The sequence below is a fragment of the Phyllobates terribilis genome, unplaced genomic scaffold (genome assembly GCF_046119375.1).
Source record: "Phyllobates terribilis strain yellow unplaced genomic scaffold, ASM4611937v1 Scaffold_2__4_contigs__length_985480577, whole genome shotgun sequence".
Classification (NCBI taxonomy): domain Eukaryota; kingdom Metazoa; phylum Chordata; class Amphibia; order Anura; family Dendrobatidae; genus Phyllobates; species Phyllobates terribilis.
The window spans coordinates 299,120,398-299,147,830 of NW_027362762.1; the positions used below are offsets into that span (position 1 = coordinate 299,120,398).

The 27,433-nt window shown below is 45.5% G+C and overlaps 1 protein-coding gene across 2 annotated transcripts in view; it reads right to left on the bottom strand.

Moving 5' to 3' along the window:
• CLYBL (citramalyl-CoA lyase) overlaps positions 1–27,433 on the bottom strand; it is a 460,951-nt gene that overhangs the window by 57,246 nt on the left and 376,272 nt on the right. For both annotated transcript variants that reach the window (XM_073670402.1, XM_073670408.1), the window contains exon 4: positions 26,345–26,446. In XM_073670402.1, the coding sequence (XP_073526503.1) occupies positions 26,345–26,446 (102 nt within the window). The remainder of the gene's footprint in view (positions 1–26,344; positions 26,447–27,433) is intronic.

Genomic DNA, 27,433 nt, shown 5'->3' on the forward strand with positions numbered 1-27,433 from the left:
GTAGCACCAGACCTCCTATACTACAACCCCCGTCATCCTGTCGCCTTCTGCCCTGAGGCCCTGCTCCGCCTGTGGGGAGTAGTAACAACGACGGCTGCCACAACATCCCGCCTCAGAGGACTGCAGCAGCGCTGGTGGCCTTCACCAGGTGCCACAGGTGGCGTATTCGAGATCAGCCACTCAACCCGGATAAGCCCGTACCATCTCTTTTTAGTGTGATGGCCCTGGGTACGGAGCGGGTCCAGGCCACGGCTGCACCCCATTGACAACTTAGGACCCGGCTCCGAGTACCCCATCTTCCCAGGGTAGGGCTTACAGCGTGCATGCTGCGTCGTCACATACTGTGAGAAGCTGACTAGCCCAGGGGATAGGGATGACTCGGTACCCGGGCCTTTGCCTGGCCTTTGGGATGTCGCGGTGGTCGGCTCCCGGCCACGTACCCTGGGGTCACTCTTTAAAAGGGTGGATAATTGTTAATCGTATAAGAGTTCATTACGCCATCTGTGGTTTCTGGTGAGAATCACCAGCACTGCGGCAGTCCACTGAGGCCGGTGATAAGGCAGCTCGATGGTATAGCTCCCCACAGGTGGAGCTAGGCCTCAGGGCAGCGTACGGAAAGGGGGATGCAGGACAGGCGAGACCCAGCCGGGTCAGAGCAAGAACGGGGATGGACACAATAGTCACTTCAGTACCTTTTACTGATGGAAATTCAGGCACATCCCGGCGCACTGTAGGGTGAAGGGTGCATATCAGGATCCTCCCCAATGAGCGGGTGTAGGGCCTCCTGTTTCTTGCCTCTGCGTAGTAAGTTTCTGACCTGCCTGGAGCTAGGCCTAACTTTGTCTCTGTCCTGTGCTGGCTGACCTTGTGGTAGGGCCTTTTCTTGGAGTACACGCTCCTCAGCTTGCGGGGCCTATGTGTCTCCTGGCTCTGTTACGTATCAGCACTTTAGCGATCCTGGGACCTGTAGTTCACCAGGGCTTCCGGTTATGCCTTACTGGGTCGTAGAGATCCCGGTAAGCTTCGGACCCGGTGTCTGGTATATACTTCGGGGTGAGCTGGTTAAGTTCCTTTGCCCCCTATGTTACTCACTTTCCACTCGCCTTTGGCCCCGCTCGGGGCCCTCACTAGGCTACACACACTGCAGCCGGGACACTGCTCTTCTTCGCCGCTCTCAGAGCGTCGGCACACTCCTAGCTCTCTATCCTGAGCTCTGTAAGTTCTAGTCTGGAATCACTCTACAGACTGTACTTAACTATTTCTACAGGAACTGCTAGGCTCTGGCTCGACTGCACTGAGTCCTTCTGTGTCTGAGCAGGAAGCTGCTGAATCACTTTCTGGGCTGCCTGGCTCCACCTTCCCTTTATATATCTCTAACGGGCTCCCTCTGGTGGTCTGAGGTGGAAGATGGAGGTGTGTGAATGCTTATGAGGGCCTCTTGTGGAGGAATCCTTTCATGCACACTTCTAGGATCAGTGGCACTAAGCACAGCTGGGCGCCACATATGGATCTCGAAAAATGCAGACAGAAGCAAATATATAATTTTTTTTACAGATTTCAGAATTTTTTTACGACTTAAAAAAGACAAAAAAACTATAACGTGTTTGGTATCTGCGTAATCGTACTGACCTGTAGAATCATATTGCCAGGTCAGTTTTACTGTATACTGAACATGGTGAATAAAAAATAAATAAAAATTGTGTAATTGCACTATTTTGCAATATCAATGCACCTGGAAAATTTTTCCCGCTTTCCAGTGCATCACATGATAAAATGAATGGTGTTATTCAAATGTACAACTTCTCTCACAAAAACAAGCCCTCATATGGCTAAGTGGACTTAAAAATATTACAGTTATGGCTCTTGGAAGTAGGAGAGAAAAAAAAAGATAAAAAAATGAAAAAACATAAATTGTCCGTGGCCTTAAGGTTTTAAAGGGAATGTAGAATGACATAGCAAAACACATCATACAGTGGGGAAAAAAAGTATTTAGTCAGTCAACAATTGTGCAAGTTCTCCCACTTAAAAAGATGAGCGAGCCTTGTAATTGACATCATAGGTAGACCTCAACTACGAGAGGCAAAATGAGAAAACAAATCCTGAAAATCACATTGTCTGATTTGGAAATAATTTTTTTTTAAATTTTGGTGGAAAATAAGTATTTGGTCAATTACAAAAGTTCACCTCAATACTTTGTTATATATCCTTTGTTGGCAACGACAGAGGTCAAACATTTTCTGTAAGTCTTCACAATGTTGGCACACACTGTTGCTGGTATGTTGGCCCATTCCTCATACAGATCTCCTCTAGAGCAGTGATGTTTTGGAGCGGTCGCTGGGCAAAACGGACTTTCAACTCCCTCCAAAGGTTTTCTATAGGGTTTAGATCTGGAGACTGGCTAGGCCACTCCAGGACCTTGAAATGCTTCTTACGGAGCCACTCCTTCGTTGCCCTGGCGGTGTGCTTGGGATCATTGTCATGCTGAAAGACCCAGCCACGTTTCATCTTCAATTCCCTTGCTGATGGAAGGATTGTCCTGATCCCTTGGTAGAGAAACAACTTCAAAGCACGATGTTGCCACCCCCATGCTTCACAGTAGATATGGTGTTCTTTGGATGCAACTCCGCATTCTTTCTCCTCCAAACACGACGAGTTGTGTTTCTACCAAACAGTTCTACTTTGGTTTCATCTGACCATATGACATTCTCCCAATACTCTTCTGGATCATCCAAATGCTCTCTAGCAAACTTCAGACGGGCCCGGACATGTAATGGCTTAAGCAGGGGGACAAGTCTGGCACTGCAGGATCTATGTCCCTGGCGGCGTAGTGTGTTACGGATGGTAGCCTGTGTAACATTGGTCCCAGCTCTCTGCAGGTCATTCACTAGGTCATCTCGTGAGGTTCTGGGATTTTTTGCTCACCGTTCTTGAGATCATTTTGACCCCACGGGGTGAGATCTTGTGTGGAGCCCCAGATTGAGGGAGATTATCAGTGGTCTTGTATGTCTTTGATTTTCTAATTATTGCTCCCACAGTTGATTTCTTCACACCAAGCTGCTAGCCTATTGCAAATTCAGTCTTCCCAGCCTGGTGCAGGGCTACAATTTTGTTTCTGGTGTCCTTCGACAGCTCTTTGGTCTTCACCATAGTGGAGTTTGGAGTGTGACTGTTTGAGGTTGGGGACAGGTGTCTTTTATACTGATAAGTTCAAACAGGTGTCAGTACTACAGGTAATGAGTGGAGGACAGAGGAGCCTCTTAAAGAAGAAGTTACAGGTCTGTGAGAGCCAGAAATCTTGCTTGTTTGTAACTGACCAAATATTTATTTTCCACCAAAATTTGAAAAAAATGTATTTCCAAATCAGACAATGTGATTTTTAGAATTTGTTTGCTCATTTTGTCTCTCACAGTTGAGGTCTACCTATGATGTCAATTACAGGCCTCTCTCATCTTTTTAAGTGGGAGAACTTGCACAATTGGTGGCTGACTAAATACTTTTTTTCCCCACTGTATCTCCTTTTTAAAAATTAGAAATTGCTGGCAATATAAGCAAGACAATTTGGGTCTTCCACAAAAAAATTCAACATTGTAGCTTGTCTGGCACACAAGTAATTTCTTCCTGCACCATTTTCTGAAAAAAAGAACACGTCTGTCCAACCACCAATCAAAACAAGAGAGGACATCCTTTAACTTATTTATTGCACATAATGAGCATAATAAATAAAATATTCATAATGGACATACACCACACTGTGGTGTGAGCATAGCATAAGTTAATAGTGTCCAACATTGGTCGCACAAAACTATACCATCAATTTTCAATCCTTTGCCCTTGGGCTGTTTGTGGGACATCTTCACTGGCCACTAGTGTTATTTAGTATCTTCTTGTGTACTGAAAGTTATTGTTGGAGAATTCTCTTTTTCCAATTAAACATATTTTACACAAAATGAACCCTACCAAAGGTCTCCAAAAAGTAACGCAAGACATCCTCCTGACGAAGCCCAGTGTTGGTGAAATGCCCGTCGAGGTGCTTGTGCGCCCTCTCCTTCTTGGTTATTGTGTTTACATTCTTTTGTTATCATGTTGCAAAGTATTGATAGCTCATAGCCTTTATTGGCATATATTTTATATTATTTATTTTTTATATACTGGAAGCTGTCTTTTTATACCACTTTTTCCTTGTTTGACTATTATTCTGACTTATTATTTACTACCTACCATTAGTTGCGCCCCAGACCTCACCTTCCAGTTCGTACAGCATATTTTGCTCCACTACTGTTGAGACTGATATATCATCAATTTTATTGGGGCATATGCATATTATATGTATATTATAGTTTTTCCATTTGGCCTAAATACCATTGTGAGTGGGTTTCTCTGTCTCTGCATTAGTGGATTCTTCTCCTGAGAACTATTTGCATCCTGTCCTCTCCCCTATGCATGCCTTTTAGTCTGGTCTTCTCTGTACTATTTACTTTTTTATTATTAGTGTGTTTGTGATATTTTGATAAATATTTTTCTACACATATATTTGTTTTTACATTTTCCTTTATCTCCATTTTGGCTAATTTATGATCTATATAATTAGCCACTGAGCAACTTAGTTTGGTCTATATTTTACACAAGGTACTATTTTTTAGTATACCTGGATTTTTCTTGGTTTTCTTCCTTTCAGTAGAATTTGCAGGCAGCTCTCATACCACATAGTCATCTAGTCATTTCCACATCTCTCATTGTATTGGCTGCTTGTAAAAAAGTTTCCATTCCATGCCCACCAGATTAAGGCCAGCTTGCATGGAACAGTTTTTATCTTAATGATCCTCACAGTAGGTGGGGAAAGGTTTACTTTTGGCTGGGCGAGAAGCTTCAGTGTTGTCTAGTAACAATTCTTCTGAGAACAATGCTATTTACAACAATGCTTGTTGTACACACAAATGGCATGAAGACATTGCGTGACCAGTAACAATGCTTTTAATGGCGCTGTGATCAGTCAAGATCAACAATACACCAATGTTTTATCGATGGTTGCTGACAAGCTGGGATACATTTTGCATATGGTATGGGCCCAAGATTTGGGTTTCCACAACGTTTATATTAATGAACTATCCACAGCTCCATATACTGTTTAGGTGTCACTACTGTAGATCCACTCAACAACATAAAAGTAGTGGACAACTTTCTTTAATGCTATTTCTCTGACAGTATGTATGAAATATTGAGATGCCCTATGTGTGGGTGGATTACGGAGCATATATGAAACTACTCCACAGCCTATAAGACCCATATATTGTTGGAAGCTTTTATAATACAATGTTCCGCAATGAACTAAAGTATGGCATTTTTTTCTGTTGCTTTTGAACTATGTAATTTTCCTAGTGCCTGTGCTGTGTCTTATTATTCTACAAACACAACTGTCTCCAATAAGATTTTTTAAATCTTCTTAAAGGCCCCTATACACACTAGACTAAAGTTGGCCAATCAAGACGATATCAGCATGATCGGCCAACAGATTAATGTATATAGCGGCCTCATAATTCTCCTCTGACAGATTATGTTGGGGAAAGGAAAGATTTACCCTGTTGAATTTTGATAGCTGATCCTTTTGTCCTCCCTGGAACAGAAGAGTCTGGCAACGTTCTTCTAATAGAGAACACAGGAGCGCTCTGTCGAGCGTTCCTGTGTATTGGCGAGTCAGGTAGAGATAGGTGTGTATGTGGGGCCTTTAGATGCATAGAAGAATTTAATCTGCTGAATCTGTACTACCATTAAATGATTCAATTACATTTCACATGTTACATATGTATTCCGTTAAAAAAGCAAATCTTTACAGTCATGATGCTACCAGGAGATTATACAGCAATCACTTCCATGTTTGTCAGGTATAAATCATTTATGTGTATGTGGCTTGAGGCTGAACTGCTACTAAATGGACCAAGCGCTTTATATGAAATGCACAGAGCACACTGTAAAATGCAGATTTTGAACATAAACATACATTACACATATATATGTATTTACAGAGGGGCATACCAGCAATCCGGCCGGTTCAGCCACATAAGGTCCCATGGAGGCAGCAGACCGAGCCAGGGAGCTGATATGAATGGTCTATTCACATCTTTGCCGCTATAGACTGTATTGTGTGTTGCAGCGCCAGGGTTGCTTCATGAAGCAGCAGCTCAGTTAATCGGCAAAATGAGGCGTGGCAACCTGGTGAAGAGAGACCATTGCCATCTTCTACCCCAACCCTCTCCTACCTTACTGCACAATCCAGTCAACTCCCTGCTTTAGTCTCAAACTAAACATATGTGACCTCTCCTTTTTCCAGGAGAAGAATATATGAGTATATTTTATATGTGTGTCAATTTTCTATATATGGATATACTGTGCATTTACTTGTATGATTTGGATAAATGGACGTAATGTGTTTGTATATATTTAACCCATTCACTCCAAAGCCTATTGTCACCTTCCTTGCCAGGCCAAATTTTACAATTCTGACCAGTGTCACTTTATGTGAGAATAACTCTGAAACGCTTCAAAGTGTCCCAGTGATTCTGAGATAGTTTTTTCGCGACATATTGAACTTTATGTTAGTGATAAATTTAGACCAACATTTTTTGCATTTATTTGTGAAAATATCGGAATTTTGGCGAAAATGTCGCAATTTTAAAATTCTTAATTTTTATTCCCTTAACAACTGCCAATACGCCTTTTCACGGCGGTCGCTAAGGGTACTTGACGCCCGGTGGCAGCAATTCCCGCAGGTGTCAGCTGCATGTGACAGCTGATACCCTGCAGAATTGGCCCCAGCCAGTTTTGATGCTGATCGGGGCCGATTAACCCCTTAAATACCGCTGTCAATCGTTGAGAATCGCAGGTCCCGATGGTTACCATGGTACCCTGAGGTCATGTGATGACCCCAGGGCACAGTGGCCTGTGAGATCCAGCAATAAGTACTGCAGTGTATGAGATCAATGATCAGAAATATATATATACATGTCCCAGGGTGAAAAAGTCTAAAAAAAAGTGAAATAAAACATGTTAAAAAAAAAAACACAAAAAAACGCACACAAATCACTAAAATCCGTTTTGCCACTCAAAACGCAGCTATTGTGATAAAACAAAAATATGTACACATAATTGGTATCACCGCATCTGGAACAACCCACTCTATAAAACTGGCATGTTGCAGGGACGATTCACCGGCTTTACGATTGTTGGACTCTGAAAAAGCGTTTGACAATGTAAGTTGGGCATGGCTTGATATGGTTATAGATACTTTTGGCTTTCTCGGGTCGTTTAGGACCTTTCTAAAATCACTGTACTTTAACCCAAGAGCTAAGGTGAACACCCCGGGGCTCCTGTCTGCAGCCTTCCCCTTGGAGAAGGGAACACGCCAGGGATGTCCCTCATCTCCTCTGCTTTTCAATCTAGCAATTGAACCGCTTTCTCGATTCCTCAATGACAGTGACGCATTTGAAGGAATACGAACAGGGCAAAGAATCGTCCGTTCAGCTTTATTTGTGGATGACATAATATTATTTTTAAATAGATCGGAAAGAGATATGAGCAATCTGCTTACACAGCTGGAAATATATGGCTCCTTTTCGGGCTTCAAACTAAACAAATCTAAATGTGAGTTGCTCAGACTAGATGAGTCAGGGCAGAATATTCATCATGATAGGTTGGGGGATCGGATAGGAGATATTAAGGTTAGACGTGATCACATAAAATACCTAGGAGTTTATCTGGGGAGAAGTGCGAGCTCTGTATATTCTCTGAACTTTGGCCCGCTAATTGCCAAGATTGAGAAAGAGTTGGAGGGGTGGAAAAACCTCCCTTTGTCTTTATTGGGGAGATGTCATTTGATAAAGATGATCAGTTTTGCGAGACTGCTGTACCCATTACAGACTATCCCTCTTCTTCTTCGATATACAGACATTAAACGACTCAATGTAGCATTCACAAGATTCTTATGGAGAGAGGAAAGAGAGTGAGAATAAAAACTGATACACTGATGCTTCCCAAAGACAGGGGGGGGATTAGGACTACCGGATATTAGGGGTTATAATCTGGCCTGTCTTTCCCGGCATGTGCTAGACTGGTTAAAAAAATCTAGTAAACACTCTAATTATGAAGATGAGGTGGAATTATGTAGGCCATGGGACCCGGTCAGTCTTCTTTATGCCTCTTGGTCTGACATTCCGCAGTCTTTGAAAAATTCATTGATATACAGAGATACAGCGATGTGCTGGAAGGCGGTCTGAAAGAAATTCAAATTGGAGTGGAGCGTCTCGAAATACTTGAATCCCTGAGCCCATATCGGATTTAAATTGGGAAGGGAAAACATCCTATTCAAGGAGTGGAGAGCCAGGGGCATTCGGAGGTTGGGTGACCTGTTACATGTGACTGAGAAAAGATGGTTATGTGGGTCGGAAGTGCTTAAGAAGTATGATCTATCGGTCACGCAGATGTTGCAATATGGACAATTACAGTTTCATGTCTTAAATCAGCTGAAGGATGTCTAGAAGGAATGCGTTACAAATGCTTGGGATACGCCAGTTGATACAGATATGGCAGTTATAAATATCTCTTACTTGTACAAACGATTAAAAGACATAACCTCATTTGAAAACTTAGATAAAAGGTTTAAAGGTTGGGAGAGACTGATTCAAACTGAAGATTTGGAGGACAAAATACTTAAAGGCTGGGAATTGGTGAGAAAATTTATACCTAATGAAAAGTGGAGAGACATGCAATTCCGTATCATGTATAGAGTGGTATATGGCTTTAACATACCACCAACACCACAGGCACCTGACAGGCTACAAAATTGCCCAAAATGTGACACCCCCAAGACAGATATGAGCCATGGTCTGTGGACTTGACCAGCTATTCAGGGTTTTTGGAGACAGGTTTTTATGACAACACAAGATATTTATAGCAATGACTTAGGCCACGATCCCTTGACATGGCTGTTACACTTCCCGACGGAAAAAATTTGGAGAGGAAAAAAAGCTAGATTATTACACATTATAGCTATAACAGCTAAGAAACTTATTTTAAGGGATTGGCTGAGTGGGGTACCCCCCAAGATCTCAGATTTAGTAACAATGCTGAAAGACAACATGTTGACTGAGAGGTTGGAAGCTGAGAGAAACAAATGTTGACGGATAATTTTTTTAATACATGGAGAGCTTTCATAATTTTACACTTGTCCCCAGATGAGTTGGTTCATACGGTCTTACCATTTAAAAATTCCAACTGGTATCTACTAGAAGTCTTGAATGGTACTCTGGGGATCTTAAAGTTATAGAAGTGGTCTTATTGCTTGTGGTGATGGTGAGGGAATTATTATCTGTTGTCCTTTAGGACATTAATAATTTCATTCGATATGCATGATTGATGGCTGTACTGCATTTTGTGGATTTATCTATTTTGGGGGCTTATGTTGGATTTTGATTTTATTGTTATTTTGTATCATTGAAAAATTCTAATAAAAATGATTTTGGAAAAAAAAAAAACTGGCATGTTATTTATTCCGTACTAGATGGAGGCCTGATGCTATCGCATCGGGAGGGCGGTAATGTCACGCCGTGCTAAAAGCGCTCTGCCTGCTCACGTGGCGCTCAGCCTGCTCACGCCACACTCTGTTGCGCTCTGCCTGCTCATGCCGCTCTGCCTGCTCATACCTCTCTGCTCATACCACTGTGCTCTGCCTGCTCATGCCACTCTGCTGCTCTGCTCTGCTTGCTCATACCGCTCTGCCATGCTGCCCTGCCTGCTGACGCCGCTTGACACCGCTCTACACTGCTCCTTTTCCCTGTTCCTGTATCACGTCTTCTCAGACCATTCATTCAGTATAATGAGGCTATAATGTATCAGGATCTAGTGTGGTAGTAAGCTCTGAATTGTACAGGTGCAGAGCTCAGTTTGTCATTTGGTTCTGTGACGTCACTGCATAAGACTACAGGGAATCCTACTGTCTCATAGATCTTATAGTACAAAGGTTGTCTGCTGCAATTCTGCCTGAGGAATCCCTGACATTAGATACAGTGGTCAGTGAATCATTCGGCTGATCCCGGCGGCAGCGTGTGCAGCGTGTTCGCGACGGTGTTACGCTCGTGGTACCGTGCAAAAGGCTGGTAACACCAGCGGTTTCCATATTGAGACACCCATCACTTGGGTGTCCCAATATGGCGGTCGACGAACTTCCGCCGCTTGGAATTCTGGGATCCGGACACATCTGGACAGAACAGGATGTGAAGACATTACAAGGTAAGTATATATTAAGATGGCGAACGCCGTAAAAAAAATTAATGAAAAACACGCCAAAAAGAACGCTTTTTTATTATACTGACTCGCAAAAAAGTGAATAAAAAGCGATGAAAAGTCATATGTAAAAAAAAAAATTTGTACAAATGAAAACGCCAAACCATCTTGCAAAAAACAAGCCCTAATATGACTCATATGGCAAAAAAATAAAAAAGTTACAGCTCTCAGAATATGACGATGCAAAAACAAATTCATTTTTGTAAAGTATTGTTTTTAGTCAGTAAAAATAGCAAAGCATAATAAAAAACACCATGTGAGTCTGGTATCACTGTAATCGTACAGATCCGACGGACAAATCGGTCTTTTACTACACAGTGAAAGGAGCAAAAAAAAAAAAGTTACAGCGCTCAGAAACTACATTTCATAAAAAAGCATTTTTACTGTGTGATAGCAGCAAAACCTAAAAAAAAACCTATATAAATCTGGTTCGGCTTGAATTGCACCGACCCGAAGAAAAAATATGCCTTATCATTTGTACCGCACTGTGAACCGCGCAAAAATAAAAATAAGGACTATTCTTGCACTGTGGTCTATATTTTCATTCTGCCTCCCAAAAATCGGAATAAGGCTCGGCTCACATTTATCCTGCGCTCTCCGCTGAGTGCTTACGTCGGGGTTTTCGTGCAAATTCCCCAAAACCACGATTCAGACAAAACCTAAGACTTTGGACTTGTCCACAGTCTATTTTGGACTGATCTCTGTTCCAGCAGTGTCCCATCATTTTAGGTGTCTTTTTAGAGCACAAGTGTGGGCAACCACAGATCTGTGCACGCCTAAAAATATGGAGACCACCGGAGCAGACGCCAAACGGAGCCCAAAGTGTCTGCCTCAATATGGTGGGTGGCTCCATTGGGGGTTTCGGCTGAATCGCATTTTTGTGGGATTTACATGGAAACCCCGACGTAAGTGCTTAGCGTAGAACACAAGATTGTGATCCAGCCTTATTCTAGAAGCGATCAAAAAATATTATGTGCCCCAAAATGTTACTAATAAAACCCTAATTTATCCCACACAAAACCAACTCCCACTCAGGTCTGTCATCTGTCAATGGAATTATAGGGGGTTCCCACGTTACAGGTAGAACAAAGACTCTAGAAAAGTGACGGCTCCGCCCCCTCAAAGAAAATCCAGCGAATTCTGCGCTCCCAAATCCAAATGTCCCCCTTCTTTTGAGTCCCACTGTGCCTAAACCACAGTAAGCGGCCACACGTTTGCCATTATTGTAGTGGGGAGTGGGCAATTAACAATTTATGGGGTGCGTGTCTCCAGACGCACAAGCTGGGCACAATGTATGGGCACTAAACTGGCAGAAATTGTGCAATAAATTATGGGATCCAGTTTCACCTATTAACCCTTGTGTACCTGACAAATTTGCAGCAAATACAAAAATTAAAATTTTACCACAAAAATGTCATATTTCTACGTCCCAATGTTATAAAATTCTGTGAGGCACCTATGGGTTCAAAATACTCACTACACCCCTAGATGATTCATTAGTGAAGTTTCCAATATGAGGTCATCTGGGGGTATTTCTGCTGTTCTTGCACCTCAGGGGTCAGCTAATGGAGTCCATAATCTATTAAAATTAAATCTGAGTTCTAAAAGCCAAGTAACGCTCCTTCCCATCTGACCTCTGCTGTGTGCTCAAACAGTAGGGTTCAACCACATATGTGGTATGACTGTGTTAGGAGAAAGTGGACCCCATAATTTATTGCATAATTTTTACTGAATGCGATGATACCCCATATGTGGTCAAAAACATCTGTTTGAGTACATGGCAGGGCTAGGAAAGGAAAGAGCGCTATTTGGCTGGAATAGATTGTGAATGCCATACCGCATTTGGAGAGCCCCTGACATGCGAAAACAGCAGAAACCCTCCACAAGTGACCCCATTTTGGAAACTAGTCCCCTCAAGGAATTCATTTAGGGGTGTACTGAGCAAAGGGAGCGGCCAGCAGTGGATCTGGATGATTTGCTTGCCCAAGCGCATTCAGCAGCAGAACATTCCTCAAACAACCATTAATGACCTAATTGATATCATGTCAAGGCGTTTAAAGTGCAAGTATTTCTGCATGTGGCACTCATACTCAATACTGAGTAAATTGATATTTAGAAAATTTTGTTTCTTGTGATTTTCATAATTCCACAACTTTTGCTTCTTAGTGTTGCAATTTCAATGTTGAGGAGAGTAAATGTATAGATAGATATACAGTAGGGGGTCCGGACACACATCCTCCACTGGGGCCATTTATTTGTCAATGGCTGCTCCTTTGTACATGCATATAAACACATTCAGCAGGTGAAATTAGTATTGAACATGTCATCAATTTTTAAAGTAATAATATTTCTAAAGGTGCTAAACCCACAACCACGCTGCTAAATACACTGTCCCTGAATATGAAAATGCTAAAGACAGAAGATTTAACCTAAGTAAGGGAATGCTTCATAAATAAATCATCAAAAGGTTTATAATATAGGTTAAATCAGATAACAAATGCATATAGAGAAAATAGAGAGTTAGATGTACAAATGGATGTATAATTCGATATCCAATGTTAGAAAAAATGGAGAAGGGCCATGCACAGTATACATGCACTGAGCATTGTCCGAATAAAGCCCAATGAAAAAGTGAACAGTAGTGCCGAAGGCTGCAACAAAGAGTTAAAAACTGATCATGGTCACCAATGTTTATGTTGCACCAAAGTCCATGTGATTCTGCATAAATAAAAGTCCTGTGTAGACTGAGTCCATTGTGGGAATGTACCGCCCCCCGTCCGTCCGTCGTTCCCTTGTGCTATGCCGGCGGTGTGCAGGGCGCTCTGGTTGGTAGCGTCCCGGGAACCACAAGGCACGTGTCGAAGACGCATGTGAAGTCACTGCTGCAGGCTACGGGGTACCGATGCATCCAAAATCCACTGATGCGTTTTGAAGGAACTCAGTCCTTCTTCCTCAGAGTGTGGCCTGTACATGAATCGTAACCATATGTAGCCGTAAAATGATCCACCCCAGCCGGTAATTGCCGCATGAAAAGAAGGGAAGCAGATAACTGCTTTTCCTTTCCTTTCCTCTTCTCTTCCTATCAATGCAAATTTTATTCTGAATGACAGAATTCATAGTTTTTTTTTTTTTATAATTTAATATAATTAATTCTATTGTTTTTTGTTTCGAGACATGCATGCAGCAAAAACACTATTAGAAGGACCTGTTGGTAGCTTTTAACCCTTAATTGTAGCATAATTGAAAAAATATATATTTTAAAGGGCTTACCAATTTTATAAAACTGGTTACCTATCCATAAAGATAATGTGTCATCAGAAAATTACCTATTGTTTAAATTATTTTTTTGTGTTAAATGAATATTTTGGCAATTTTTTTTGCCATATCACAATCCGTATTAAAGGAATTGTCCATGCTTGGGATTGAAGTCTGAAGTCCCTCCATGTGACTGCAGACTTGTGAATGCTCACAGCGTGCAGTGTATGCATTGTCAGAATTCTCCGGACCCAGCACCAGGAGGGGGCAATTTGCATACATGCGTGCATGTGCTTGCTTGACGTGCGCAGCCTCGCTCGATACAAGTGAATTGAGTGTAGCCAGACATGTCTAGTCGGAACGTAACCATATGTCATGGACATATTTGGCATCTCTGTAATTGTTAATATTTTCTGCATAATACAGAAAAGATGTTATTTCTGTTGATTAGTAAAAAGCATGGCTAAAAATGGTGCAATTGTTTTTTTTTTCCATATCTACTTTTAGAACAGTAGGAAAAGAACAACAGGCAGAACATTGTTTTCCATTTCAAATCTGAGACGCAACAGGACCCAGATCAACATCATAATAATCAATGTTTTTCCTCTGAATTGTACAAACTGACAATGGATCTATTCACCCATTCACTTATAAGCACAAAAAAGACACGCATGTTCCAGATACTTGACTAGTGTAAGACAAAATTTACCTTCTGAAATGCTGTGCGCTGAGTGCTCAGCCCTTGACATATTCAGCTCAATGTAGACAGACATAAAGGTTCAGGGGATGGTCACACTGCTCTCTGCCGTATGTTTCTGTCTCTGCTTGTCTCACTTTTTATTTTCATAGGACGGTAATCAGATGCCCCCCTGGTAGAGCCATTGGCGTCAAGTTCAGTTGGTCAAAAATTGGGCCAGTCAGGTTTGTAAATTCTGGAATTCTTTGGCTTCATCTGTGCTGGTTCCTGTCCTCTCTGTTTCTGCTTTGACTGCTAGGTGACATCACACCCTTGTTGCGGGTGACAGTGTCAGTCCTGTTTCATTCCTGCGACTTTTGGTGCAGCTAGATGAGGTAGCTATGGGGCTCATTGTTTGATTTTGATGACACCTTTCTAAGAGCCCTGGGTGGGGCTGCCAGCTATTTACTCCTCTGGTTCTCTAACTTCCACTGCTAGTCATGAGTTCTACTTACCTGGCTTGTAGCTCTAGTCCTTGCTCTTATGTTGTCTTCCTGATATCTACTGTCTTCTGGTCTCGGCTTGAATTTTGACCATCCACTTGTTCTCCGATTTCGTCCCTGATGTAACACTTTGGTATTGACGCCGCATGGTGATGCTTCTTGACTCTGGTTCACTTCTCTGGTTGGCAGCCATTTTCTGGAAACAATCCAATAGACCCCTTTGGAAGACCAGATCCCTGGACAGGGATTATAGGTTGAAGGTCCACTTTCTTCTGGAATCTGCCAGATGGAGTGGCTTGTGCCAATCTGTCCAAGGTAACCTTTTTGAGCCTATAGTCTCTGACAGACATGACAGATTGCAGCTCCATGTTCACATCACAGATGCAGGAGCTGCCTTCTATTGCATGTAATATCATAGTTCATTACATGGACCAGAACACGGCATGCTGCTATCTTTCTCCTGTGGACCATCAGACACTATTTTCTTTACAGCCCAACACATGGCACAGAGAGGGGGGAGGGTGATAGACAGATCTACCTGTTTGGCAGTGTGTGGGCATGGATAAACAACCTTACACAGCAGAGAAATGAAGGGGGGCAAACTAAGTTTCTACTATGCCAGAAAACATATCATGTGACCAGAGATGGGGAAATGCCCCAAATGCAAAAGGTTAGCACAAGAAAAAGGTTGAAAACATCTCTGATGGTTTATCAAAGTATGAGAAAGCTCAAAGCACAAAACAGATGAATGCAAATTTATTAACTTCAGAAAATTAGCCATGTGTTTATTGTTATTCCATAAACTTTAAAGCTCCCATATATATTATTATTACTATTATTTATTATTATACCTCCATTTATTCCATGGTGCTTTACATGTGAAAATGGGGTATACATAATAAAAACAATTACAATAATCTTGAACAAAAACGAGTCACCGACTGATACAGGAGGAGAGAGGACCCTGCCAGCAAGGGCTCACAATCTACAAGGGATAGGTGAGGATACAGTAGGTCAGGGTAGAGCTGGTCATGCAGCGGTATGGTGGGATGAGGATTACTGCAGGTTGAAGGCTTATCGGAAGAGGTAGGTCTTCAGGTTCCTTTTGAAGGTTTCCACAGTAGGCTTGAGTCTGATATGTTGGGGTACAGAGTTCCAGAGTAGGGGGGATGCACGGGAGAAATCTTGTATGCGATTGTGGGAAGAGGAGATAAGAGGGGAGTAGAGAAAGAGATCTTGTGAAGATTGGAGGTTGCATGTGACGCGCCCCCTGGGCCATATTCTTTAGGGGAATATCCGGAGCCGGATCAGATGGGGGTTGTAGTCTTCCGAGTGGCTGTGACCCGGTCCGTGCCCAGGGTGTCAAGCTCAGTGTTATGTGGCAGTCCTACAGATGTTATTAAGAGTTCTTTTGTGTCGACTACGCCACCCGTTGTGATGCGGTCACTGTGGCCGCCGCTGCAGCAGGGTCCGCTGAGGCTGATGGTGGGTGCGCAGCTTGGTGGGATAACCCCCAACGGGAGGGGTATAGCCTCAGAGGGGACAGGCGCAGAGGATGGGGGTTGTGGTGGTGTAGTGCAGACGGCAGTGAAGACAGAGTCGGGTTGTGCAGTTAAGGGTGTTTACTTACTGCAGATGTTGTACTGGTCACTCCAGCTGCTAGTGACCACCCGAGCCGTGCTGCGTCCACCAGGTCCTGGATCCAGCCAACCCCCAAACAAGTCCGGAGCGTGGCCCTGAGCTCTCTTTCTGTCCCGTTCTCTGGCCGTCCCCACCAGTAATCCACCTAGGTCCAGCTCCCTCGGGCCTTCTGTTGGGACACCCTTGGCCCTGGGTTCCCTGACCCTTCATGTGGTGTGCCTTCGGGGTGGATGTGATGGGTGACCGTGGCAGACGCTGCCCACGGTCTCCGGTCTCTGGCTGGGGAATGTTTTTACCCCCACCAGCTTGGGTTCCAGTACCCTGATGCCGACTCTTCACCCGGTGCTTTTAGTTGGGATCTCAGAGTCCTTCTCTTCTGTGCTCTGGGTCTCTCTCTTTTCTCCTCTCTCACTCTGGGTCTTGGTCTTTCTTCTCTCCTCTCCTGACTTGTTCTCTGCAGCTGATCCACTCTGCATCTGATCCTCTGCATCTGACCCTGATCTTAGTTGGTGCCCACCTTATATACACCCTCTACGTGTGAGCTCAGGTGACCAGCACCCAATGAGCTCCTATCTTTACCCAGGCTGCTCCCCCTATCTGCCCCTACACTACATGGGATGTACCACCCCCCTCCCACTCCAGCCAGGAACAGACTCGGTCGTACCTGCACATTTCTAAGTGGGAGTACCGTCGGCCTGTTCCCCGGAAATGGGATGTGTGTAGTGCATGCAGCCTACCGAGCTCAGTTCCACACTCCTTCCTTACCCGGGAGTGGAATATCACACCTCTGGCTTGAGGTGCAATACCCCTGTAGCAGCCGAATCCTCAGGGTGCTACATTCCCCCCTGGTAAATCACAGCACGTCCTCGGGCTGTAAGACATAAACACCAAAACATACAAAATTTTTCATATAAACATAATAAAACATATAAAACATTATATATATAAAACTTTTCATATAACATTCTCGTCGTCTCTTGTTTCAGGTTCCTCCTCCGGACACTGTGCAACGTGTGTCCGGGAAAAGTGCGACAGTCTCTTAGAAAAACTGGCTTTCTATAAAACCGGTAGGGGGCGCCCTAGGAAGCGCAACTATATACAGGGGAAGTTGGCCGCTCTCAGTCCTCGGCCAGGTAGAGGGAAGGGAATGGCTGCTCACAGTCCTCAGCCTGTGGGATTAAGGGGTTAACGGGTAAACAGTTCACTCAGCTGGTCCCAACAGGGACTATATATAAGTATCAACAGTTTCAGTTTCTTTATACCCCGATTGGGTAACTATCTACAGCTTCTGCTCTGCCGCACTCAACGGCGTCTTCCTCCTGCTCTTTGCTTTTTGCTGGTGGTAACTTCAGACCCGTCCGGGTCCTCTTGCTCCTCCTCCTCGCACCGCAACTCCTCCTCCGTCAGGCGGTGTACGTGGAGGGCGTAAGGTCCTTTGGCACACTTGTGCCGGGTGAAGGTGACCTCATCTCCGATGTAGAGGTCACGACCTCTGTGCCCCTCCGGCAGATGGGACTCCACGTCTCTGCGCGTGACAAAGACGTCGCCGGGGGTGTTGTTGTCTCTAATGAAGCCCCACCCGTGCTGCTGGTTGAACTTTATCACTGTCCCGATGGTGCGGGGACAATGCGCTGCACGGGGGTCCCTCCTGGTCCGGCTCTTCTGCTCCGCGCTCCTCACTTGAGCTTGCTGTTCCTGGACCCGCCTCTCTCTCCGCTCCCTCGCAAACTCCTCGAGCTGTTGGCGGCAGCACTCAGCACGCTCCGCTGCAGCTGCCCTGGTTTCCTGAGTGAACCCCATTAGATCTTCTCCGGTGGGGTCCCACTCAAACTGTGCTTCCGCTAGCGGGGGCGAGATCCTTATTACGGGCTTCGGAGCCGGAATCAGGGGTGCACACATGGCCCCAACCCTCCTCTGGTGCTCCAGTTCATAATACTTCTGGGGCCAGATGAAAGGCTGCCCGTCCGGCCACGTGTGCTGGGCAAACAAGTCCTCTCCCAGACGCGGCACCCTTGGTTTTACGGGTGCGGGCGCGGTGGTGGTGGCGCCCGGGTTGCCCAGGCCTTGCGGCCAGGCCTGGGGCACCTGGAAGGTGAAGGGCACCGTTAGGACGGCGGCGCCCTGGGCTACCTGGCCTTGCGGCCAGGCCGGAGGCTCCGCGGAGGTAGGGGGCGCTGTTGGTGATGCGGCGCCCGGGAATTCTAGGCCCTGCGACCAGGCTGGTGGTACTTCCTGCTTGGTCACGCTCGGGGTCGAGGCGTGTGACGTCACAGGGGTCGCGGCGGCGGCTTCCGGTTGGGGCCTAGTCTGCGTCGGTGACATGGCGTTTTCGGGCACAGCAGGGGGACTTTCGGGCTCTGCGACGGGGAGCTGGGGCAGGTAAGCGGTGTCTCGGCTTGGGGTATAGGCGTCCCCTTTACCTGCCTCCATGCGTTCGGCTCCCTCCTCGGCGCCGTCTCCGACCTTTGGTCCTCCCGCGCCATCCTCAGAGGCGGTCTCCTTCCTCATCTCGGCTGGCGTGCTCCGGGTCTTGGTTTCAGCTTGCGTCTTGGTTTCAGCTTGCTGGGCCATCTCCCGGCTCCATTCCGCCAATATCTCGCGCTGTACCCGGGCCATCCTCCGTGCGAGGCCCTCCAGGGCAGTCTGTGCACACTCCCGGTCTCGGGGGAGCTGTGCAAGGACCTCCACTAGGCCTAGTGGGGTCGTGGTGTCCAGCAGGCTCCTGACCAACGGGTCGGTGCTGCTCTGCTCTTCTTCCAGCAGGCTCCTGGCCAGCGGGCCGGTGCTGCTCTGCTCTCTGGACATCTCCGGGTGAGCTTCTCTGCTACTCTTCTCCAGGCTTCTTGCCTCCGGGTGCGCTCGCTCCAGACTGCTCCAGGCGGCACCCATCTTTGCTCTTTTCTTTCGTCTCCTCCCACTTCGAGGGCGGTCCCGGGGCAACTCGGTGACTGTCAGCTCCAGGGGTAGTTCTTTCACGCTGACAGACACCTCTAGCATCACAGTCTCTGTTGGTGGGGGCGGTTTCCACTTTTGGCGCCATTTTCTGTCCTGGCCCACGATGGGAGGTGGCCTCTTGCCCTCCTTTGGCACGCCCATAATGGCGTCCGCTGCTCTTCCAAGGCGGGAAATCTGCGGTTTTGGCGGGAAGCGTCGCCCAGTGGCGGGAAACTCTGCAGATGGCGGGAACAAGTTGGAAATGGTGGACAATCGGCGGGAAACGACTGGTGATGGAGTCCGATGGCGTGGACCCTCCGGAACCGGCGGGAGACTTCTTTCTGAGGTAAACTTGCACTTTTCTTCAGGCACGCAGTACCCGGTTGTTGTGGGCACGTAATCCTGCCGACTACGCCAAAGTTGACGCGCCCCCTGGGCCATATTCTTTAGGGGAATATCCGGAGCCGGATCAGATGGGGGTTGTAGTCTTCCGAGTGGCTGTGACCCGGTCCGTGCCCAGGGTGTCAAGCTCAGTGTTATGTGGCAGTCCTACAGATGTTATTAAGAGTTCTTTGGTGTCGACTACGCCACCCGTTGTGATGCGGTCACTGTGGCCGCCGCTGCAGCAGGGTCCGCTGAGGCTGATGGTGGGTGCGCAGCTTGGTGGGATAACCCCCAACGGGAGGGGTATAGCCTCAGAGGGGACAGGCGCAGAGGATGGGGGTTGTGGTGGTGTAGTGCAGACGGCAGTGAAGACAGAGTCGGGTTGTGCAGTTAAGGGTGTTTACTTACTGCAGATGTTGTACTGGTCACTCCAGCTGCTAGTGACCACCCGAGCCGTGCTGCGTCCACCAGGTCCTGGATCCAGCCAACCCCCAAACAAGTCCGGAGCGTGGCCCTGAGCTCTCTTTCTGTCCCGTTCTCTGGCCGTCCCCACCAGTAATCCACCTAGGTCCAGCTCCCTCGGGCCTTCTGTTGGGACACCCTTGGCCCTGGGTTCCCTGACCCTTCATGTGGTGTGCCTTCGGGGTGGATGTGATGGGTGACCGTGGCAGACGCTGCCCACGGTCTCCGGTCTCTGGCTGGGGAATGTTTTTACCCCCACCAGCTTGGGTTCCGGTACCCTGATGCCGACTCTTCACCCGGTGCTTTTAGTTGGGATCTCAGAGTCCTTCTCTTCTGTGCTCTGGGTCTCTCTCTTTTCTCCTCTCTCACTCTGGGTCTTGGTCTTTCTTCTCTCCTCTCCTGACTTGTTCTCTGCAGCTGATCCACTCTGCATCTGATCCTCTGCATCTGACCCTGATCTTAGTTGGTGCCCACCTTATATACACCCTCTACGTGTGAGCTCAGGTGACCAGCACCCAATGAGCTCCTATCTTTACCCAGGCTGCTCCCCCTATCTGCCCCTACACTACATGGGATGTACCACCCCCCTCCCACTCCAGCCAGGAACAGACTCGGTCGTACCTGCACATTTCTAAGTGGGAGTACCGTCGGCCTGTTCCCCGGAAATGGGATGTGTGTAGTGCATGCAGCCTACCGAGCTCAGTTCCACACTCCTTCCTTACCCGGGAGTGGAATATCACACCTCTGGCTTGAGGTGCAATACCCCTGTAGCAGCCGAATCCTCAGGGTGCTACACATGCAGGTAAGTACTGGGAGTCTAGGTCACAGAAGTATGGAGGAGACAGGTTGTGGATGGCTTTGTATGCCAAGGTTAGGGTTTTGAACTGGGGTCTCTGGGCAATGGGGAGCCAGTAAAGGGATTGACAGAGAGGTGAGGCCGGGGAATAGCGTGGGTAGAGATTGGAGGGGTGCAAGAGTGTTAGAGGGGCCTCAAAGCAGGAGGTTGCAGTAGTCGAGGCGTGAAATGATGAGGTCGTGCACTAGTGTTTTTGTAGATTCTTGGTTGAGGGATGTGAGCATCCGGGAGATATTTTTGAGTTGGAGTCAGCAGGAAATGGAAAGGGCTTGGAAATGTGGTTTGAAGGAGAGATTAGAGTCCAGGGTTACCCTGAGGCAGCAGGCTTGCGGGACTGGGGAGAGTGAGCAGCCACTGACTTTGATGGATAGGTCAGATGGCGGGGTTGAGTGAGATGATGGAAAGATGATAAATTCAGTTTTATCCATGTTAAGTTTTAGAAATCTAGCAGAGAAGAAGGATGAAATAGCAGACAGATATTGTGGGATTTTGGTTAGTAAGGAGGTGATGTCGGGTCCAGAGAGGTAGATCTGTGTGTCACCAGCATAGAGGTGATACTGAAGGCTGTGAGACTGTATGAGCTGTCCCAGACTGAAGGTGTAGATGGAGAAGAGCAGGGGTCCTAGAACTGAGCCTTGGGAGACACCGACAGATAGAGGGTGAGATGAGGAGGTGGGGTGTGAGTGGGAGACGCTGAATGTCCGGTCTGTTAGATATGAGGAGATCCAAGATAGGGCCATGTCTGTGATGAGAGAATCTATAGTAAGAGGGAATGGTCTACTGTGTCGAAGGCAGATGACAGGTCCAAGAGGAGGAGGACAGAGTAGTGTCACTTGGATTTGGCAGTTAGTAGGTCAGTGGTGACTTTAGTCAAGGAAGTTTCAGTGGAATGGTGCAGTCGGAAGCCAGGTTGTAAGTGGTCAAAGGGGGAACAGGAGGAGAGGTGGGAGGACAGCTAGACAGAGAGGATGGGTCAAGGGAGGGCTTTTTGAGGATGGGTGTGATCGAGGCATATTTGAAGCATGAGGGGAAGATACCAGTTGTTAGTGACAGGTTGAAGAGGTTGGTTAGGGTTGGGATGAATACTGTGGTAAGGTTAGGGATGAGGTGGGATGGGACTGGGTCAAGTTCACAGGTGGTGAGGTGTGATTTAAAGAGTAAAGAGGAAAGTTGACCCTTCGTAATGGTGGAGAAGATGGTTTTAGAGGAGGATGGTTGAGTAGATATGAGGAGGGTCTGTGGGGACTTTAGGCAAAAGCTTTGCCTGACGGTGTCAATCTTCTGCTTGAAGAATGAGGCCAAGTCTTCAGCCAAGATGAGAGGAGAGGGAGGAAGCGCGGGAGACGGAGGAGAGAATTGAAAGTGTTGAATAGCTGTTTAGGGTTGTGAGACAGGGAGGATATGAGAGATGAAAAGTATGTTTGTTTTGCTGCAGTGAGTGTGGACTTGAAAGTAGTGAGGAACTGTTTAAATGCGATGAAGTGCTCATTGGAGTGGGACCTTTTCCATCTACGCTCAGCAACCCTGGAAGCTGATCTCAGTTCTTTTATCAGGTTGCGAGCTTTGGTATGTGTAAGGGGGGCGACCAATTCGAGAGCTGCAGCGGTTGTGGTGTTAAATAAGGAAGCAGCAACATCTGCATAGTGTAAGGAACTTAAGTCTGTAAGAGGGAGAAGGGATTCAGAGAGTGAGTGTAGGTCAAGGTGTTTGAGATTTCTGCGAGGGTGTGCAAGTTTGTGGAGTGGGGATTGTGCACCTGGAGAGGAGAGAGAAGAGAATGTAAGTAGGTTGTGGTCAGACAGAGGGAGAGGAGAGTTAGAAAGGTTAGAAAAGGAACAGAGGCAGGTGAGGATGAGGTCCAGCGTGTGGCCATCTTTGTGAGTGGGCCAGAAGACCATTGAGCAAGGCTGAAGGAGGAAGTGAGGGATAGAAGCTTGGAGACAGATGAGTGGGAAGTGTCAATGGGGATGTTGAAGTTGCCTCTGATTATAGTGGGGATGTCAGCAGAAAGGAAGTGAAGTAGCCAGGTGGTGAAGTGGTCGAATTAAGTGGTGGCTGGCCCTGGGGGGCAGTAAATGACAGCCAGTTGGAGGTTGGAGTAGATGCGCACACAGTGCACCTCAAAAGAGGGGACAGTAATGGAGGGTGGCAGTGGTATTTCATACGTTAGTTGAAAGTGGGTTGTCGAGGATGAATGAATGATTGTCCGGCAATGCCCCAAAACACATCACAGACTACATTGACTAATATTGCATTTTTTTCTGCCTGATCATGGCCAAAAAAATCAAGCACACCCAATCAGTGTTTTAACGATTATGAACGTTCATGGCTTGGTCGTCAGTAAAATTGAAGCAAATCAGCTGATGATTACTTGCTATGGTTGAAATTGGCCATTTTGTTTGAGTTATATTTATTGTGTCTGGATTCCCAAAGAGTTTAGCTCTTGGCCCACCTGCTGATCACCGATTTGAAATCAAAAGTGACATCCAGAGGACCAATACAGAGGTCATTCGAGGGCAGATGGGATGGGCTGGAGAGAGTTTGTTTACAAGAATCTGGACACTACATGATTAAGAAATGCCCAACAGATGCTTGGCATCACCAAGCATGATCCTGGCTTATGCTACTACTACAACCAAGGAACCTCTCAGCACTGGAGGACCATCCCTGACGAAGGATTCCGTGCAAATCCGAAACGCGTAGGAAAGGTCCTCAGTGCTACCCATACCCGCTCTATCGCGAGAGATCGCGGGATCTGACGTCACCTACCACGTGACCGGACACCCCGCCACCCTCCGCAAGCAGGAAATAGGCACCTCTGTACTTTCGCTGCTACCGGAGCCTCCGACCGGGACTCCGAGTGCAGTGCTACAGAATCCAGCTTCACAGTTTTCATCATCAGGTCAGTACCGAACGACCTATCAGCACCTCCAACAAAGGGAGACTCAAGAATCAACGTGCCTGCAACAGCAGCAGCCTCCTCCGCTACACCAGGTACACCAGCACAAACTGTGCCCGCCACAGTAAAGCTTTTCTTTTATTCATCGATGCCTGTTATGATGGACTTTGTTCTTAAAACATAAATTGGAATCACTCCATATCTTACCAGCCTTAACACAGGTTGGTCTCATATAACCTGATTATCCTCAGGCACTCATATTTATCTATATCTCCTGAGATATATTTATACCTATACCTAATCATTATTATTTATATCTGGTCCTACTAGGTAGGACATCAAACAGCTACGTTACCTACGCAGAACCCATACTTTCCAGCTACCTCCTACACCTTTCAACTAAGGTATCTTTCCCAACACTGGGAGTCTGTCTGCTACTTTTTGGGTCCTTTTCCCTAAACACCATTGTGTCCCGACAGATCTGTAATCCAGACCGTCTCTTCGGAGTTTTACTAAATGCCACGTCCACATCTATACCCCAACTAGGTAATTATATATATTTTTTTTTTCTCTCCTCATTTTAATTAGGCTACTTTACTCCCAGAATTACAGGCCTACATTAACCCTTTCCCTCTCCTTCCCTCCTAGGTTCCCATCATTTAATTCAAGCCATTATCTCTGTCATTCCCTGGAGCCTACTCCAAGCAAGATTATCACCAATCAATTTTTATCCTCTACTGTGCTCTTATATTGCTCTTAGGAGGCCAGCTACCCCCATTGATCATACCTGAAAAAATATCAGTTTTAATGTTTCATACCTTTTTAACTATTAACCAATAAATATTTATATTTTAAATTATTTTGGTCACAGCTCATCTTTATTCACCTAGACCAGCGCAGATACCTTATTTTCGTTTTTACTACTACAACCATCAGGACAGGTAGTTTTTCACTGGTTTCTATGTTACCCAAACATTAGGTGTATACATTATTATTTATTATTATAGCGCCATTTATTCCATGGCACTTTACATGTGAAAAAGGGGTATACATACAAGAACAATTACAATAATCTTGAACACAATGTGACAGAGATTGGTACAGGAGGAGCGAGGTCCCTGCCCGCGAGGGCTCACAATCTACAAGATTTACATCTTCTACAATGGGTCATATATACACAGTACAGACCAAAAGGGGTGTGCAAGCTGTATATGGGGGTGTGCAGGCTTTTTATGGGGGGTGCAGAAGGTATATGGGAGGGTGCAGCCTGTATATGGGGTGTACAGGCAGTATATGGGGATGTGCAGTCTGTATTTGGGGGAGCAGGCTATATATGGGGGTACAGGAGGTGCAGGATGAATTTGGGTGGTGAAGGTTGTATATAGGGGTGCAGGTTATATATGAGTACATGGTGTGCAGGCTGTATATGGGGGTACATGATGTGCAGGATGAATGTGGGGGGTGCAGGCTATATATAGGGAGTACATGGGGTGCAGGCTGTATGTGTAGGGGTGAAGGTTGTATATAGGGGTGCAGGTTATATATGGGGGGTACATGGGGTGCAGGTTGTATATGGGGGTACATGGGGTGCAGGTTGTAAATGGGGGTGTAGTCTGTATATGGGGGTGCAGTGTCTACAAGGGGATGTGGAGTCTGCATATCTGCGTGCAGGCTTTATATGGGGGGTGCAGGCTGTATATGGGGGTACATGGCATGCAGGCTGCATATGGGGGTACATGGCGTGCAGGCTGTATGTGTGGGGGGGTGCAGGCTCTATATGGGGGTGCAGACTGTATATGGATGAGCAGGCTGCATATGGGTGGTACATGGGGTGCAGGCTGTATGTCGGGGGAATATGTGGTGCAGGCTGTACATGGGGGTACATGGGATGCAGGCTGAATGTAGGGGGTGCAGGCTGTATATGGGGGAACATGGGGTGCAGGTTGTACAGTACAGACCAAAGGTTTGGACACACCTCATTTAAAGATTTTTCTCTATCTTCATGACTATGAAAATTGTACATTCACACTGAAGGCATCAAAACTATGAATTAACACATGTAGAATTATATACTTAACAAAAAAGTGTGAAACAACTGAAAATATGTCTTATCGTCTAGGTTCTTCAAAGTAGCCACCTTTTGCTTTGATGACTGCTTTGCACACTCTTGGCATTCTCTTGATGAGCTTCAAGAGGTAGTCACTGGAGTATATATATATATATACTCACACACATGTATAAGCGCATTTGTCTATGTTTTCTAGACTTTTGAACATAGCCTTAAAAGTCAAAATATAGGAAAGTTAATACAGTAAAAGTTCAACATATCTTCTTGCATTGGGTGTCTTTTTGAAACATGGGTAAGTAGGAAGAAAATTCACAATTGCATATATTTTTCCTACCTTAAAGTTAAGGAGACCCATTGCAGTTTCCACAAATGTTACCAAGTACATTGGCTGAGCTAATTTCCTGCTTTTCAAGTGGTGTAGGAATTTTTCTGCAAACTAAAATAAAAACAAATCCATAAATAAAGCAATATAATCAGTCAATTATCTCAAGATTCGGGAAACATATGAATTAGGAATATATATGAAAATAACTACCGTAAATGTACAAACTTAAAGAAGTGTTGAAAGATTCAATAAGCATAGTTATGCTACAGGCTTTTTTTTATTTAAATGCTTACGAAATACTTATGTCACATGCATATATACTCTAAGGTTATGGACAAGCTTAAATGCAAAGTAGCAAACTAATAGAAAACATGAATGATGGTGCAGAATGCATATCCCTGTAGTTCAGTGTGTTCCGCTTGCTCATCCGTGACACAGAGACAGTGACCCAGTCTATCATATTTAACAAAGTAGTTGTACTTTCTCCCATTTGATCTTTTTACATACCTATAAAGGGCTTATGAAAGAAGTTACAGACTTTGAAGAGGACAGATGTCAGAGGAAGCCTTAAGCTGTAAAGAAGGGGTTAGTCCAAATTCTAAGCGATATCATCTAAGAACATTAAACTGCCTTAGTGCCACTTTGGCTTTGTCAGAAACAAAGTCTAATAAGAAAACAAGTAAACAGGGTATATGCCAGCTACATGCGTTTCACAACTTTGGGAAGATAATAAAATATTTCACAGGTAAGATAATGCTATTTAAATACTAAGTGGGAAAAGAAACACAAGCCGAAATGACAGGTTTGTCCAATTCATTTTTTTACAGAAATATTCTGTCATTGATGGATATCAAAGGAACTGGGAATTTTAATCATCTCTCTATTCAATCTCAGTTGGGTAAATCATATCTAAGAGATTTGCATAAATATAAACCATCAAAGACTTTTCATCTTCAAAGGGGGTTTCAAGACCCTATAAGCTTTGTACTGTAATCATCACAGGTCACAACCCTGCAGGAACAGGGCTGCTATGGCAACATAAAAAACTAATGCTTAAGGCTTAGCATAATATTCTGACTAATAGAAAGGAAACTCATT